At 40.0% G+C, this 17,008-nt stretch overlaps 1 protein-coding gene across 9 annotated transcripts in view; it reads left to right on the top strand.

Moving 5' to 3' along the window:
• The first annotated feature begins 2,962 nt into the window (after window positions 1-2,962).
• NFIB (nuclear factor I B) overlaps window positions 2,963-17,008 on the top strand; it is a 923,658-nt gene continuing 909,612 nt past the window's right edge. For 6 of the 9 annotated variants that reach the window (XM_044061249.1, XM_044061247.1, XM_044061250.1 and 3 more), the window contains exon 1: window positions 16,810-17,008. This exon is cut by the window's right edge and continues 347 nt beyond it. Coding sequence is in view for 1 of the 9 variants with exons in the window: in XM_044061245.1 (XP_043917180.1) it covers window positions 3,413-3,430 (18 nt within the window). In the remaining 8 variants the exon portion in view is untranslated. Of the gene's footprint in view, window positions 3,431-16,797 lie in introns of those variants that run through there. The other 3 variants (XM_044061245.1, XM_044061253.1, XM_044061251.1) reach the window with 3 other exon arrangements.

Here is a 17,008-nt window from a genome sequence, read left to right as displayed (position 1 = left end):
GAGAACCCGGATTGGTCCAGATGGTTATCAGTCGATGCTATGGTGGTGGTGGTGTGCCATGAAAAAGAACTTGGCTGAGGAAAATTCCGCTGTCCACCCACCCAATAGGAAGTCCTGGGTGGTGGACAGACTTGGGAAGTGAGTTTTTGCATCAGGGACCTATACTATATGGTCACTAAGCTATTTGGCACATTTTACGGGGTTCCAGAGGGACTTGTTCTCCGAACTCTCTGGGACACTTGCAGGACAGCTGTCTGACGAGATCAGGGACAAAGTGGCCTCACAGCTCGCAACCCTGGATTCGGTCTCCAACTCATCCATGAGGTTACTATCACATGCTTACGAAGGGGTTCAGGCATTGTCATGAGGAGTCATGCCTGAATGTGCATTTGTGACCTCGCGGACCCCTTCAAGTCTTCCTTTTTGAATGCTCCCATCGAAGCATCGTCCCTTTTTGGCTCTAAAGTGAAGGACACATTAGCCAGGTGTGAACAAGATGGCAAGACCCTGTCTGCCATAGACCTATGATTTTCCAATCCTCAACGAACCTTCTCCAGGAATCAGAGGAGTGGGAAAATGGGGCACAAAGAATCTCAGGGTCCTTTCTATGACTGGAAAGAAGATTAACAACATCAGATAAAGAAGTTATGTCTTACCATAACATTTCATCTGTGTTGTTCATCTTCTTTCATTCATCACTTCCCACCCTCCTTCCCCCTCCAAAGGCTCCTGGGGGATCCTTTGGGTCCAAGTGGTGTCCTAGGGTATTTGTGCATATGTGGCCTTGGCTTTACTTCTCTATTCCTAGCAAACTCAATCTGAGGTAACAGGGAGAAGGGCATTCTGGGTAGAAGCTTAGCTCGAGAGGTTTTGACTGGCGCGAGCTTGGTAAAAAGGCCAACTTGGTTCCGAGGGCTCGGAACTGAATCCATCAGTAATGAATAAAAGAAGATGAACAACACAGATGGAACGTGATGGTAAGACATAAATTCTTTTTTCTTCAGCCCAAATTTCTGGATGTAGTATTATCACTTCCTTTGCAATTTAATATTTATTGTCCTCTTAACTTGTGTATATTTTCTTACATTTACCCATCTTTTCAAGGAATAAATGTGTTTACTAATCATGTAGGTAAACTGGTCCAAGACCAATTTCAGCCACTGCAGAAGGATAAGTCCAGCATATACAAAATAGACATAACATGTTTATAACATTGTAAGTTATAGACTGAGATAGTATCATGGATTCAAAAGAATCTAAATAGATTACAGTATCCAAGACTGGCCTAACTAAGAAAGTCTAATTCTAAGTTACCTCGCCAAAGGAATCACCATAACTAACTTACCAACCTTTTACCTAGGCAAAGGGAGCTAAAGAAAAGTAACCTCAGAAACTAAAATAAAACGAAACTAGGGCATTTATATAGGGTTTAGCTTTAAGTCAAGTTGAAGTAACAAAATATGCAATGGGATAATTCCAAGAAGAGAAAGCTGAAGACATGTAAATGTAAAACAATAAGGATAACACTGGAAGGAGGGTTGCTTGTAAAGGGATATCCTTTAAAACACCACTACCGTGATAGTTGGTGTAGAAACGATTCCATTATTGCAGCTATAAGGGATAGAAAGGCGAACATAAAATAAAATAGCGAGAACTGCCAAGTTAAAATAGACTGCTGAACTTAATTGGAATAGCACACTAGATACAGGTGCGTCAGAAAGAAGGAAAGATTTCTGTGGTGGAGGAGTTGTAGAGGAAGGGGTGTTCTGCATATTGCTCCCTGTTTTTATCACTCGTCTTGATATTTTCACAAGGCAGTCCTTGTTTGAGTTGGGGCGTGTTCTCTGGATAAAGAAAGAAATGAAGCTCTTGTCATTTTGGTGGGAAAATGTCCGCTATTTTCCTCAAATGCTGCACGAGACAAAAGTGTTACAAAATAAACACATTACTGTGCTACAACAATAAATGTTTAATAATGAAACATCATCAACATAATCCGGTCAATAGTTGGCCTGAAAAAAACACGTATGAAATTTCAGTGGCAAGAATGAGAGGAAAAACAGACCAATTCTGATGCGGTATCTTTCTGTTAAGCCGGTAATGGCATTATTTCACAATGTGTGACTACTGTTAAAGAGTTTAAGTTAAACAAAATCGACCTTTATGAAATACATTTAAGTCCTGCAGAGTTCTGTGTGTGCGTCGGGGGTGGGGTGGTGGTGGCTGTCAGTGAATTTGTTATACAATTTTAAAGACCGTGCTGTACCCAAAGCCCTTCATGTGTGTTTCTTCTCTACAAATGGGGAAAGAAACTCAGTAAATACAAGTACTATTTTCCATGGGTGACAGAGAAGCTTCGGTCCCCTTAAGAAGCAAACTGCCAAGGCTCACACAGCATGCAAGTGGTTACAGTTGGATTACAACCCAAGAAAGTGGGGTGCATGGGGTAGCTATACTTCACTTAAAATTCTTTGCACTGACTCCCTTTTCTTAACTATAATACTTTAATACCTGCTGTCGCACAGCCACTGACGATATCCCCATGCAGGCACGATGTAAATAAAGGTGGATATTATTTCTGTGCTAATGGCCTTTTGACCTAAACATATTCTCGATACATAAAAACTAAATAAAAAGACTGCCAATTGTGTGTGGTGGTGTGGTTTACTGTTTCAATTTGAAAACTTTGTCTAACTGACACAGCCAGCTGAAGTTTTTTTTTTTTTTGGAAGTCAGGCAGACAGTCAAGAAATCAAATATTCAACTCAGCCATACTGATGACCATTTTTCAGTGTCTTTTGACCTGTCTAGAACTACACGTCTCTACAGACTGTCCGTCATTGGCTAGAACAATATGACTATTTAAAATCAATTGCTTCTGCTTCGCCACGCAAAAAAAAAAAAAAAAAAAAAAAAAAAAAGGAGGAACCGTCGGCGGGCAGGAGCTCCAGACAGTCACGGGCGCGGCAGCCAATCAGAGAAGTAGGACTGAGTCCAAGTCCGCAGTTCGCTCTAGCTGTGTCTATCGCAGCAAAGTCTTCCAGACTGGGGAATGAAAAAAGGCGAAGACCAGCCCAGAAACTCAGCCTCTCCTGGACTGTATTCAATTGAACATTGATGCCTGTTCCACAATCTGAACACAGAGAAGGATTTAAAAAAAATTAAAGGCTTGGTGCCTAGACTTTGATTTTACCGCTTTTTCTCAGCCAAGAATTCTCTTCCGGTTGTGGTGTCTTAAAATACACACCAACATAACTGATATATAAAAAAACAAAAATAAAAAAAAAATAAAGAAGGAAAAACAGAAAGAAGCCACTTCTGGAAACAAACCCTGGTAAAGAGTAAATGTCAAGTCGAGAAATGTGAAGTTAAGGGTTGTTGGTGTAAACGTCCCAGGATCAAAGTTTATTTAATGCAGTACTGTGCAATGGTATGTCATGCAGTTTTTTTTTCGCTGTTGCATTTCAGATTTCAGGCTTGTGTTGGTTGCAGTGGATTTGAACACAGACTTGAGACGGGTAGCTTTTTGATTTTGCTCAAAATCCTAATGCTGTTGCATATATGGTTCTGGATCTAAAATTTGGCTCCGCAAATGTAAGACATTATGTATCGTCGCTACTTGTTTTAGTAATAGCTGATTAGCTCTAATTAGCCACAAGAAGACATTGGATGTCATACTTTCATCGTGCATAATTGAATATAAGTAAATAAAAAAAAACTTTGAAAAGGATGTTATAGGTAGCTGCAGGAGCAACTGCATATACGCGATGTTTAAACTATAACTGTTTAATTAGTAAGTAAATTCCATTCAGAAGGCTTGTGTTGACAGAGCGTATGTATATAAGTCCTTATATAAACGTGTGTTCAGTATGTGCAAGACTGTTTATGTTTGGATTTGGCAGCCTTTCAACTTGGGTCTTTTTTAAACCAAGGATTTCGTAATTGCGCGTGCGTTCAAAAGTGCTGAACTTGGCACTTTTCCGACTTTTTCCTTCTCTGGCACATTCGGGAGTCCTCAGTAATAGTAGCGGCTTGGTTCCCGTGGAGTTACATTTTTGCCTTGTTTCCCTTGATCTTTAAACTGTTCCTTCGATTAGAACCCTGTGTTTTTACTTCAAATTATTTCTACATCTGTTTATTTAAAACAGATTCGTCGTGTTTCCTCTGTGTGGGTTCCGATGCTGCTTATCTGTTTCGGTTCACCGTGTGGGTTTTGCTTTGTAATTACTTTAGTTAAGCGGTTGTATTTCTGTACCCTTTTATTTGTGAAGTTGCAGTTCGTGTTTCCACACTCGCTCGTCCATAGCGACTTATCCCTCATGACCCGCACACGTATGTACGTATGTGCTGTGTATGTAAACACAGTGGTTGACTGGGCCGCAGTTGGAATGGCTGCGCAGACTCTCATCTTATTCAGCTGCTGGATTTAAAGCCATGAGCACTTGGCAAGCTGTTTAGCTTGCAGGGGCGGGGAAGGCAGTTTCGACTTTGACATAAAATGCCGATGTGGCGTGATTGGAATTATTTATCCGGGGCCACCCCTCCTCTTCCCAGACCGCCATTAGAAACTCGGTGGAGGGGGTTTTAAAAGTTTTAGGGGAGTAGCTGGAGAAGAAAAGGCGCCAAAATACAGTAGTACATATAAACATTTTAACTGTACTGGTGTAATATAAGTAAAATTAAATCAACAGAAGAAAGTTAGATGTCATCTCCGTCATGGTGACTTACTGTCACGGTGCGAAGTTATGTTTAATTGCCGAACATATTTTATTTTAGCATAGATTCATTTTGCCTTGCAGCGCAAACCAGTATATGTTTTAATATATATGAGGTACTTAAAAAGAATTATGTCACAGACATATAATCATAGTGTTGCGCTTAGTACCTTAACTAGACAGGGACTGCGACTCACAGTCCAGTGGTAGAAGAACGTATAAACACATGAACAAGGCACACCCTTAGTATGCATCAAGACAGCACGACCGTACACAGCACTGGTGACAGGAATTGAGAGCTCAAACCAGCCTTTTGTTTGTAAGAGTTTATTCAGGCCGAGAATGTATTGGTGGCGTGTGCTCTAGTCTTAACCGCTCCTTTACATTTTTAAGAGGTACACTGTTATGAAATATTGAATTTCTGGGGCGTCCTGTCTGTCCTGTGTAAAACCATGGCTCCCTTCCTCCACTTGGCCATGTCCCCTGTTTGCGCTTGCGCTTGGCTAGCCCGCATCTGCCCTCCTTCCTTCTTGTGCTCCCACCCTCCCTCTTAGAAGCCTGCGGTCAACTCAGCAGGAAAACTGAGGTTTCGCACTTTCACTGTTTGGGCCAGCCAAGTCAGTGTTCAGTGCCAGACAGCCCTGCGGCAGAGAGAAAGCTCTGCGAGCAAGAGAATCCCGTCAGCATTTCCACAGCCTATGGCAGGCCCTGCAAAAGGAAGGGAAGCCGCTGTTCTCACTGTCTCAGCCGAGGTGCAGCTCTGATGTTATGATCTGGCACTTGGTTTCATTTTATTAACGATAGTACAATGCAGTGAACGGCTGCTGCTCTGCTGTAAATAATTCAGCGGTCTATCCTTCTGCAAGCATATTTTTTTGCGGGCATTATACCTTACAACCTCATTGTGCAAGAAATCTGAACAAAGGCTAAACTAATAGGGACAGATTTTGACTATTACTCTTATAAACGTAGAAAGTTGCTAGAACGACATGATTTGTGTTAATATGTGTTTTCTGAAGCTACAAGTCTGAAACTCAAATGTGTGTAATTAGTGACTTCATCCCTCGGCGATATGTCAGAAAACCACAAATTTTATGAGGAACAGACCAAAAAATATGAGCCAAAAATAAGGACATTCTGCGAACATCTGGACAGTTGAGAGAGGTGCCCTATACCTCCCAACTGTCCAGACTGTTGCCTCATATTTGTGGGCTTTTTCTCATAAAAATGCGTTTTTCTGGTAGACTACCGAGGGTTGAAGTCACTGAATAAAGGCACACATTATATCGTTAAGAAAATGTGCGTTATTGCAAAACCCCGTTAATTCTAGCAACTTTCTAAGTTTATAAGAGCAATATTTAAAATCTGCCCCGTTTTTGGGGCCTTTGTCCCTACATTGTTTTAGGCTTTGTCCATATTTCTTTCGCTAACAGGTTGAAAGGTATTGCTACGGGTGGTCCGTTAAAAGAGTGATGCTATACCAAGTAACGGTTTACAGGGAAAACGGTTAGGAGTTCCACGGTCTCGACTTTTTTTGCTCTGGAATTCTGGACAAACCACAAATAATTGGGAGGAGCAGCTAGGGACAAAAATCAGTGGCATTTGTTTAATGTCTCTAATTCACTCAAAGAAAGTTAATAGAACAAGTTTTGCGTCAGCGTGCACTTTCTGGAAAATAAATATGAAACTAGTATGTCTGCCGTTATTGACTGACTAATCCTCAGTAATTTACCAGGGCAACGATTTGATGCAAACCGGGGGTGTTCTGCAAACCAGAGACATTTGAGAGATAGAGCAGTAGTAGCCAGTGGTGACAGAATAGGGGACTGCGGATTCGTGCCCATTTTAACCTTAGCTAATGGAAATTTAGCCTTGACGTTCTCTTTCTCCCCAGACCGCCAGCTTTCTATTAAGGTTTACAAACTACTGCGGAGGTCACGCACAAATTTTTGTATTAGAAAGTTCTGCGATTTATTTGTGTAGAGTCCAGCTGCGGGGAAATTGTTATATTTTGGATGGCATTAACTGTGGGGAATCATGATTTAAATTCTTAAAATTCCCAATGTACATCCAGTGCACCGTTGTACAGTACTTTTTTCGCTAATACCCTCATTGAAGTTATATTCTTCGTTCTGGCAGCGCCACGATTCTCGTGATTAGTGACCTGGGACATAGATGACATGGTGATAATCACAGGCTTTACTCCCCATAGTGTGGAATAGATATTTGCCATAGGTTGATGCAGTACATACCGGCTGGCCCAGGGCATGTTCACTAGTCCTGTTAGCTAACCCCTTCTTTCTCACACCCATGTACAGGAACAAACACACAGGTGCACACTGACTCACTTAAGCAAATGCTGCTTGCTCTTTCCAGGCTTGCAGACTTCTTGGAGTGACATGCAGTTGGAAGGATGCCTGGGTTCAGCACAAAGGGTTAGGGCTAAGAGGGGCCCTTTGTCTGTAGTCCCGAGTTTGAGTCTCTCAGTCTACCTGTAAACCAGTCTCTTTGCTAGACCGGTGCTTCCAGATGATTTTTGAAAACATTTATTTCTCTCTACTAGGTATTACATGTCTAACTAAAATAATTAAATCAAATGTTTTGCATGCATACTTTTTTTTTTTGCTAGAGGGTTTTTTTTGCTAGAGGGGTCCAGCCTTAGTTTTGGTACTGTTGAGCAAGTCTTTGTTCACTGGTTGCCAATAAAAGGATTGACTTTTGATGTAGTAGTTGGGGGCTAGGTGGAACTGGAGACACTAGATTTGTGAAGCATTACCCAGATACTGTCCTTCACTATGTGTACATGAAAGAAGAGGCAGAGATAACATTATAGTTATTTTCTACTCTGTATTCTTTTCTATTTTACTGTTCTAAAGCGTACCAAGTTTACAAGACACAGCTTCAAACTCTAAAACTAAATGTCCAAAATCATACATACAGACATAACCAAAGTTTATAATGCATAAACTACTGTTTCCATTTAGCTATACCATAGTACAAGTCAGAATTAAATGATGGCGTATCATGAGATACAAGTGTTCCTTACATGAGGTGTGTGCGTACGTGTGTGTGTGTGTGTTTGCACTCAGCATGATGTCTGCTTTTTTGGGGAGGTGTTTATATTATTCCCACCGTCATTAATAAAATTTGCATTTTTTGCTGAGTTGACAGATGAGCCAGAAGTGCAAAAGTAATGTTTGTCTTTGAAATTACAGACATTTTTTTACAAACTGCATTTTGATCACAACTCCCTAAGGAAAGTGTTGTTTTTTAGAGGACTGAAAGTTTTTAGCCTAGTGCCTTTTTAAAATATTTTTTAAAGTCTAATAACATATGTATTTCATCTATAATTGGTGCCATGGTATAGTGACACAATGGTATTAATTAGATGTAGTTTATAGACCATTGAAGAAAGTCATGTGTGCTCTATTACATGCACAGAGACACATAACCATGCATACAAATAGATCTAGATGACAGATATGTATTTGTGTATTTCTAATATGTTTATGACAGTGTGTCTTTTGGGAGGGATTAGATGTAAAAATAGCATTTTTAGGAGTGTTCAGAGAATAAAGTTTAGATCATTTCAGTACAAGACAAAACTGAAAATGTTTACATTGTTTATGTATATACACCTTAAGTGCACTTTTACATTATAAAACACAGGCTGTTTTTCCTCCTTTTCAGTGGTTTATCTGTATCTGCTTTTGCTGTGATAAAACAGAAGACCATTACAGTGCAACTTGTTTAAGTGTAGAATTACATGTTTGCTTCCTGCATTGTTAATGAACACGTTGCTGTGCACCTCCCCAACCAATAGTTACATGGGGAAGTATCACAACTTGTTATTTATCATTTAGAACTAACGTGCAGTGTACAGTTTCAGAATAACAATGTCATATTATGTTAAGCATAGATACCAAACCTGGTACTGACAATTAAATGAATTTGTGCTTTTTAAAACGGATGTTTTTAGAAATGTGAAGATAGTTCTGTGTTAATTGTACTGTTCACATTTTAATATCTACATGCACTCCTGCATTCAGTTGCAGTGACCAGAGTGCATTTGCAATACAGTGGCCCCATGTCTTTCAAATGCAGAGTTGGGATGAATGATAAAATCTCGGTAAGGTGGACTCTTGTTATAAATATGTCCTGTAGTATCCACCATCTCATTCAGTGCCAGAAATACAAGAAAATAATGTGTGTAGATAATTGCAGTACAAAAGGAAGCTGAAGATGTTTACATTGTTTAGTAGATTGGTATAGCCAAGTAGCTCTTTATCTCTTTAAGTCCCAAATTTCTGTACTTTTCAGGTTTGTTGAAAGCTACTGTGATATCAATATTCTGAAAGATTTCTTCTTGGTGGTTCAATAGGTCATCCTGTTGTATGGGGCCTTCTGGATTTTGGTAGGGTAGACAGCACAAGAGACTGTCTCCTAAATATTTAAGCATAAGAATGCCTGTGGTTTAATTTTGAGTCCCCTTTCACGTCATCCCTATTGAGTGGAAAGATTTTGTGTATTATAGTCAAACATACCATATATTTTTTTAAATAACAAAATGTCTGTTTGCGTTTGAAACATCTGTTTTCCACATTTGAGTGAGCCACTGAAATATTATTTTCAGTTTGTGTATTAAAAAAAAATCAAGGTCTGCCCTGTGATAGGGGCCCAGCCCACACAGTTACCAAATAAAATACAAATATGTGGTATTGTTTCCCTTTCTAGGATTGTATGTTAAGCTCAAGTTCATATAAGAAGAACTGCAAGTCCTCTTCAACGTAATTAATTTATTTTGCAGTCACTGTCTGTGAGTTGGACAACTAATTGGAAACATTGGAAACAGTCGCCTGTTACAAGTGCCGTGACCTCTGTGTGTAAAGAGAAAATGAGTCCATAGGTTATCATGTCCTAAGCGTGATGTTATGCCTGTGTGTGTGACCATTGCTAACAGGCAGTAGTGACAATGCTGTTGGAATTCAGAGTGCTTCAGTGAATAAAACTAGGATGTAATTACTGCACGTTTGGTGTCCTGTACTTTATGTAGCAGCTGCATCATCCGAGAGAACTATGAAAGGAAAGGAGTGGTATAATATTAATCCTTTCTTCCTCTACCAGGACACTCCACTACACAATATGCTGATTATAGGTTATTTGAAGTAAATTTGCATGGCTCACCAGAACTGTAGATGAATGAATTGCAAGTTCATTGCTGTAGAATTCATTTGTGGATGGGATAGCTGTTCAAGGAAGATGACAATCTTTTGCCACATTATATCCTACTGTGTGGTATTACTTTCGCAAGCTGTGGCTGCCAGAGTTCAGTATGGTTGTAAAAATTAGCAACTTGTATGATCAATTCTATTATTATTTATTTTGTGTTGGCTTTACAAGGAAGGCAAGGGAATGGACCAACAAATGTAATTATGGCAGACTAAGAGGCAGGAAATGCAAGCCACGAGCAAAAAGTTAGAACAAAATGACTCAAATATAAAAGTATGCAGAAACTATGAAACAGTATTCAGTGACTTCTTAGAAGTAGAATATAAAACTCCAACTGTATACATGGACAATACTGTAGGTAAAAAATGTGAAAAGGCAGAGGTACACTAACAAGAGATCCAGTGAAGTGTGTATTGTTTATTGGTTCTAATATACACACAGTACTAGGGGAGCAAGAGGGAGGATCCTATTTTTAGCAATGATAGTGTTATTTGTACAGCTACCCTTTTGGTGAGTTATTACACTGTTGTAATGTATACATGATAAAGATTATGTATACATGATGAGGATCATTACAGCATCTTTCTCAGTATGAATGGAAGACAATAAAGTGATGCTTTTTAGCAACAGCACAAGGGTAGGTGGTTCGTATTATCCCCTGAAGTAGAGTAGTATCAAAACCTGAAGTACATCTGGATTGGCCATCCGTTTATAATATTCTGAGCATGGGCCGATGAATGATTGTGCAACAGCCTCACCAATACACACTAGAAACATTTCTGAAAAATGTTGTATTGGTACATATCAACCAGAGGAAGTGAGTAAGTCCTAACCTCATTAGACACTGGTTTGTGGGACTTTATCATAGCATTAAACAGTGCAGTTAGCTAATTACTTGGAAGGATCTGTTGTTTTATTCGACAAACGCGCATCAATTCATGAAAGAACGAAAGAAAAAGATCAGTCTGCGTAATGGACACTGTCCTTTCTACAGTGCCCTTTGTGCAGCCAGACAGTGTGTTGTTTTTTGTTTTTGCTTGAGACAGAAAACTGGAAGCTGAATAGATTCAGTCAGAATAAATTTAGAGGTTGTCTTGGGCAAAAAGTCGTGATTATTTTTTCCCAAGAGACATTCTTTTCTTGTGTATCATTGTGTAGTGACACGTATACTTTAATGCCTGTAAACCAGAAATCCTTCCAGACTTCCAAGACAAGTATTTCAGATCAGTAGAATTGATGGGCTCGTAAGAAGAAAAAAGTCAACTTCTCTGGAGCCATTGGCTGTCTGGGAGGTTCTAAATGTGTGGTGCTCTTTAAGAACCATTTAACAGTTGTGTTTGTGACTAATGGGCACTCTACAGACAGACACGTGGCTGGAAGGTGTACTTCAAATGGTGACCAAGCTAGTCATGTATTAAATTCACAAAACTGTAATACTTGGAGGGTTTATGCGCTAAGGCACACATTTATGGACACGTTTACATAGATAGAAAATCTAGTCCACTTAGAGAGATAAGTTTCTAGTATGATATCTCTTATCTTTTTTAGTGTAAATAAGATATTGCAGTATGCATAGCTGTTAGGCTAAGAGTACTGATGATAGGGTTGAGGACCTTTCTTCCCTTGCTGAGGAAAAAGGTTGATGCTGAGTGCTAGTATGGAATACCATGGACAACCATGGTTGCATTGCACAGAATTAGACTTTTCCCCCTTTAAAGAACCTTTGGTATGAAAGAAAGTGTAGGGAATACACACACAAAAGCCCAACACCAAGCAATTTACAAGGCACTCATTGCCATTGCTAGAGGATGAGACAGCCTGGAGCAAAACACCAGAAGCTGGTTGATATTCTAGGATAGTTTTCTTCAAAGTTTCAACTGAAAAAAAAAAGAAAACTATCATCATTTGCATTCTGTCTCGAAGAGAAGTAGTGCATTTTTTTTTATCCCAAACTGTCTGAATTGTTTATTTTGGGAACTGTTCCAAGGTGCTGAAAACAGTGGAGATGCTTGTAGTGAGAGTGCAATATTTCCAGAGATTCTACCTGAATGACACAGGTTTGCCTCCTGTAAAATGTACATTTTTATGAAAGGTAATTTGTACTGTATTTAGGAAATGGAGGGGGGGGGGGTTATACATCTGTTTAACATGTAGCATTATTTTAATATTTCCCTTTAACTGTTGTCACTGGGTACCTAAATGAAAAACAAATTGTCAAGGACATCAGTGTTAGGAGAGTAGCAAACTTTGTATATTTATGTGCTTTTTTTTACTGGGATGGAGACCTATCAAAGGGGAGCATTTAGAATCTAGGCTTTTGCATCACCACCACTACCATCTTCATTATCATCATCATCGTCATCATCAAGAAAGTCTGGGTTCTTAGCCATGCATGATTCCTAATAACAGTAAGAGAGGCAGTTCTAAACTAAGTACTGACAGCATCATAACCACGTCTGCATGTATGGAGTCTAGCATTATCTGCAGTCTGCTGTCAGTTTTGACAACTTTTCTCTTTGCAATCTCTTTAGCCAATCTACTTCATGTTTTCTTTTTGGTATTTTGCATTATAGATGTGGTAACTAGTGTAGCTGAAATATAGACCTCCATACTAAAATGATTGCAGCCTTTCTTTCTCTGTGAGTGGGTGATGTCCTTACTTCATGAGTGACTTTGATTTCATTGTCCTTGTATTAGCTACTAGATAATTACATTTGTAAAACATTCTATATAACTTGTTAAGCTTTTTAGGAGCAGTTGGCATGGAGTTTGGTTCCTGTCACACTTCAGGAAAGTTATTACAGAATGAATCAGTAAAGGATGGAGTAGCTGGAGAATTAGGCTGATCCAGCATTAAAAACTTTACATATCCTTGCTTTGAGAAGAATGACAGCAGTTGAAATTTTCTTTTTTTCACAAAGTATGTCATCTGCAGCTGGGGATGTCAAAGAGCGAGCCATATTTATTGTTATGTAAATTGTAACCCATAATAGAAGACATCCCATTAGAGAATGCAGACCCATTGTCTACTTCGTCACCAACAGTTTCTGATGATAGGCCTGAGTTCCTTCCTTTTTATTGTTTTTCTTTCCCAGAAGTCAATTTGTTTTAGTTCTTGCAAAACAGTGGATACAGACTTTATGCGTTCATAAAAGTAGGCAAGTCTAATGCTTAGGGAACCTATGTCATTCCCTGTGATGTCCAATGTGGTGGATGCCCACTGCTTCATAGTAAAGATAATTTCTTGTTTAGGCATTTTCCCTAAGCATGTTCAGTCCCCAGACATCCCATTTGATCATGTTGAGAAAGAAGCCAGTTCCAGTGGCAGATACAGATAACATACTGACTGTGGCACAGGTGGCCAGTGATTGATTAGTGGCCTAGGCATCTTTGGAACTGACAGGAGAAGGGTGGGTTGGCTCAATAGCATGGGCATTTCATTGAGCTGGCAGGGAAGGGTGGTTGGGCCCATCCTGGAGTGGCAATGTAGATGAGTGGCCAGTGAATAGGTATTAGGTTTACCAAACCACTGGCTGGTGGTAGCCTTCAATGTGGTTGTGTGGAAGACACTGTGGGCCTCCATGGAAATACAGGCACAGCATAGCCTTCCCAGCAATGGAGTAAGGCCATTACAAATGCCCCATGGGCAGTATACCAAGTGAGAGTAGAGAGCACTCTACTGGCTTCTGAATGTTGACCCTAGATGGATTCCACAGTGCACAGGAACAAGCAAACCATGCCTGTTTGATTGTTGGTGGGCATGAAGGCAAACAAATGTTGGTCTCCAAAATTAGAAACACTGCAATGACAGGATGACTGGGAACTGACATCCTATGAAAGTACTTTGTTTTTGTTTATTTTTAATCTGAAATCCTAAAGACTTCTTTTCATTGAAGTCAGTAGGAGACAGTCACACTTGTCTCTTATTTAAATGTTTCTGAAACTCAAATGGACATCACCCACGGGGGTGTCTGTCAGGAAAATGTTGCTAGTGAGAACAAAATGCTTTGGATATTTCTTGCCTGCCCTCAACACATTCATATGACTTCACGGTCTCGAGTTTATGATTTTTTGTGTGTGCATCCCTTGATCTTTATGATTTCCTTGCAGTTTACTACTCCAAACTAAAAAGAAAGAAGAATAAAAAAAAAATGTAGTTCTACAAAGCAAATGTCTTGATCTTCACATTTGTGACATTTAGGTACCTACTCATCAAAATTCTGTCTCTTTAATTTAATATTTAATATTTGTTAGCCAAATAAATGTATTCATGTAAGTAAAGCAGTTTTGTCCGCTATCTTGAAATTGCATTGTTTTCTAACTGTTATCTGTGCCATTCAACACCCTTTGTCTCATGTGGTTATGCAGTAAAGTGCAGTCTATTTTATATCTAGCGTAAATGTTTTGTGGCAAGGGCACAAGCTGTTCTCAGGTTCTACTTGTTTCTTTGAGTATATAGTCACCAGACTGATGCAAAGTCTTTCTGTAGTTTTTTACTATGGAATCAAAGAAACAGAGTCAGAACAGAGGACGAATTTGAGCAGAGCCTGTGTCCTGCTGTAGGCAACAGTGGCGTTGTCCCTTTTTTCTCACTGTTGTGTCACTTCGGGATAGGTATATGTACAAATCCATGGGGTATAAGCGAGTGATCCCCTCATGGCAATTGCAGGGAGAACTTGCCTGCCTGCAAAAAAGCCTTACCCTGAAGTTTGCTGAATGTGGTTTCAGTGAGTTTACTTTGGAGTATTGGCATTCAAGGAATTAGTTATCAAACATGTTTCTACATATACATACCTGACATAAAAAAAATGTTGCTCTTAACTATATAACCATGTGAGATAGCAGGAGTATATCATGTTTGTCTTGTTCTTTGTCAGATTTGTGGTTTGCTTAAGGTTGTGAATAATTTGCAGATGTTGTGTGCTAGTGTACCCCTTTACATGAATGTCTATTTCTGTCTTGCTCAGCTGTCATCTACTCTGGAATCCCTTATCCATCTGCTGCTAACCTGAAGCTGTCAGCCTTGTTGTAGTGTCTGTCATAGATATCCTTCCCTCAAGTTCCTGTTGATCCTTCATTGAAGTGTCTTCCTGCTCAGTTAATTGCCTTGCAACTTATTTCTTTCTCTGGGATACATTGTACTGCACATATTTCTTACCCGTGGCATCTTGAACCATATAGCTCTGCTTTTCATTGAGATGGAACTTGGTGATTGTATAAAGTTATCCATTGCCATAAATACTTTTCTCATTGGATTACAGCTTCATTGCTACCATCACAAGTCACCATAATTATTCATACATAATGTTAGGGAAGCTGCTCCAGGAAGTTTGGTTCCCAGGGTGCAACTTGGAACAATGCCCCACCCCCCAAAGTTATTTGTATGTGGTGCCCCTTGTGAGTAGTTGTTACCCAAGTGCTCAGAGCACTTGTATTACTCACTCTTGTCTAGAAGTGACCCTGACTGTAAGGATTCCACATCTTCGCAGAGACCAAAATAACAACATTGACAAAAAACTAAGTGCTGTTTCTGCCAAAGTGTAGGGAATTCTGTCTGGTGTTACTGATAAATGTCACTGAGTCAGCATAAACTTCTGTGTTTTCCTGACAAAAAAAAGGCCAGTAGGATATACACATCAGAACAGTGAAAACAGCAAACAGGTACTGACATTTCAAAGCTCATTATATTTTCTTTGCCTTTTGTATGCATAAACTGAATCTGAACATAGAAAAGAATGCATGGCTATGGTCAAGCAAGGTGAATTATGCTGAATCTGAAAGTTGGTGTGGACTCCTAATGGAACTTCAGAGAGGGGGTCGAGGTGACGGATAAATTTGCATTCTTTTTGGAGTTATACTATCTTTATAAGGGGATGTGTAAAATCATGTAAGAATACAGTAGTTAAGTAGGGGGGGTCTGCAAATAGATTTACAGGAGAGATGCACTGCAAATGGATTTTTTAAAAACTATTATGTGAATTATGCAAAGAGCAGGGCAGTTTTTTGGTCAGTGTCAGTACCTATAGAAACATTGGGTAAACTATACCTCTCACCCTGTTAGACCAAGAAGTCTGAGCAAACTGTATAGTAATGGGTGGACAAAGCCCCTAAAATGGGAACAGATTTTGAATATTGCTCTTACAAACAATAACGGGATTTGTGTCAGCATGCATTTTCTGAATATTATAAAGTCTGAAACTAAAATGTATGCCATTATTTATGACTGCAGTCCTCCTTAATTTGCAAGAAAACCAAACATTTTATGAAGAACAGACCAAAAACAATTGGCAACAATCTCGACAGTTGAAAGATATGTAAACACTGCAGTATGTTATTACCGCTGTGGACATAGTAAATAATTACTGTAGAAGGACAGCAGCAGTTTAGTTTTAGATTGTGTAAGTGCTCTGCGAAATAACACAGGATTTAAAGTCTCCAGTTACTGGTGCATTTTCCAAAGTGGGGCATACTGGTGGGCACGAATTGTTGCATCTCCTCCCCGTGCCCGTTACAGCTCGACGTGCTCTCAGAGATCGGGTGCGAGGCTAGGCTGCCTGCCTCTGACCCTGGCTGTACAGTTAACTGCAGGAGGGAGGGACGCAGCATATATCAAGCCTGGTTTGAATTCCGGGAGATAATTTTCCATTCGCTGTTAGCAATATTATGTGGGTTGGTCTTGATCTTGCGCTTATAAAAAAATCATAACTCCTTCATGAAAAAAAAAAGTTTTTTATAGGTTGTGGCTTCTGCCATATCACAGAAAGGGGGGCTGTAGAGCAAGCGTGCGTTTGCCGCGGAAGGAGGAGGAGGAGGCGTGCTGAAGTGATTGTGTAATTAGAAAAAAAGTCTCTCCCCGCCAGCTCTGCAGACTTGGAACGGTGCGGCGGGCGTAGCCGGGTGACTCGGCACCACAAGTTTCCCGAGCGAGGGCTGCCCACGTTTGGCTTAGTGGCAGCGCGCGGTGCTCGCCCTTGTATATGGCTAACAGCACGCAGGGGTATCGTGCAGCCCCCAACGGCACCGGAGAGCAGAGCTCGGCGGAGGTGGCGCGGGGTCGCTGTAGT

Source organism: Protopterus annectens, chromosome 2.part0 (genome assembly GCF_019279795.1).
Source record: "Protopterus annectens isolate FY-2018-M chromosome 2.part0, PAN1.0, whole genome shotgun sequence".
NCBI lineage: Eukaryota > Metazoa > Chordata > Ceratodontiformes > Protopteridae > Protopterus > Protopterus annectens.
The sequence above is the reverse complement of the archived record's forward strand: the minus strand, read 5'-3'. Positions and strand labels throughout refer to the sequence as shown.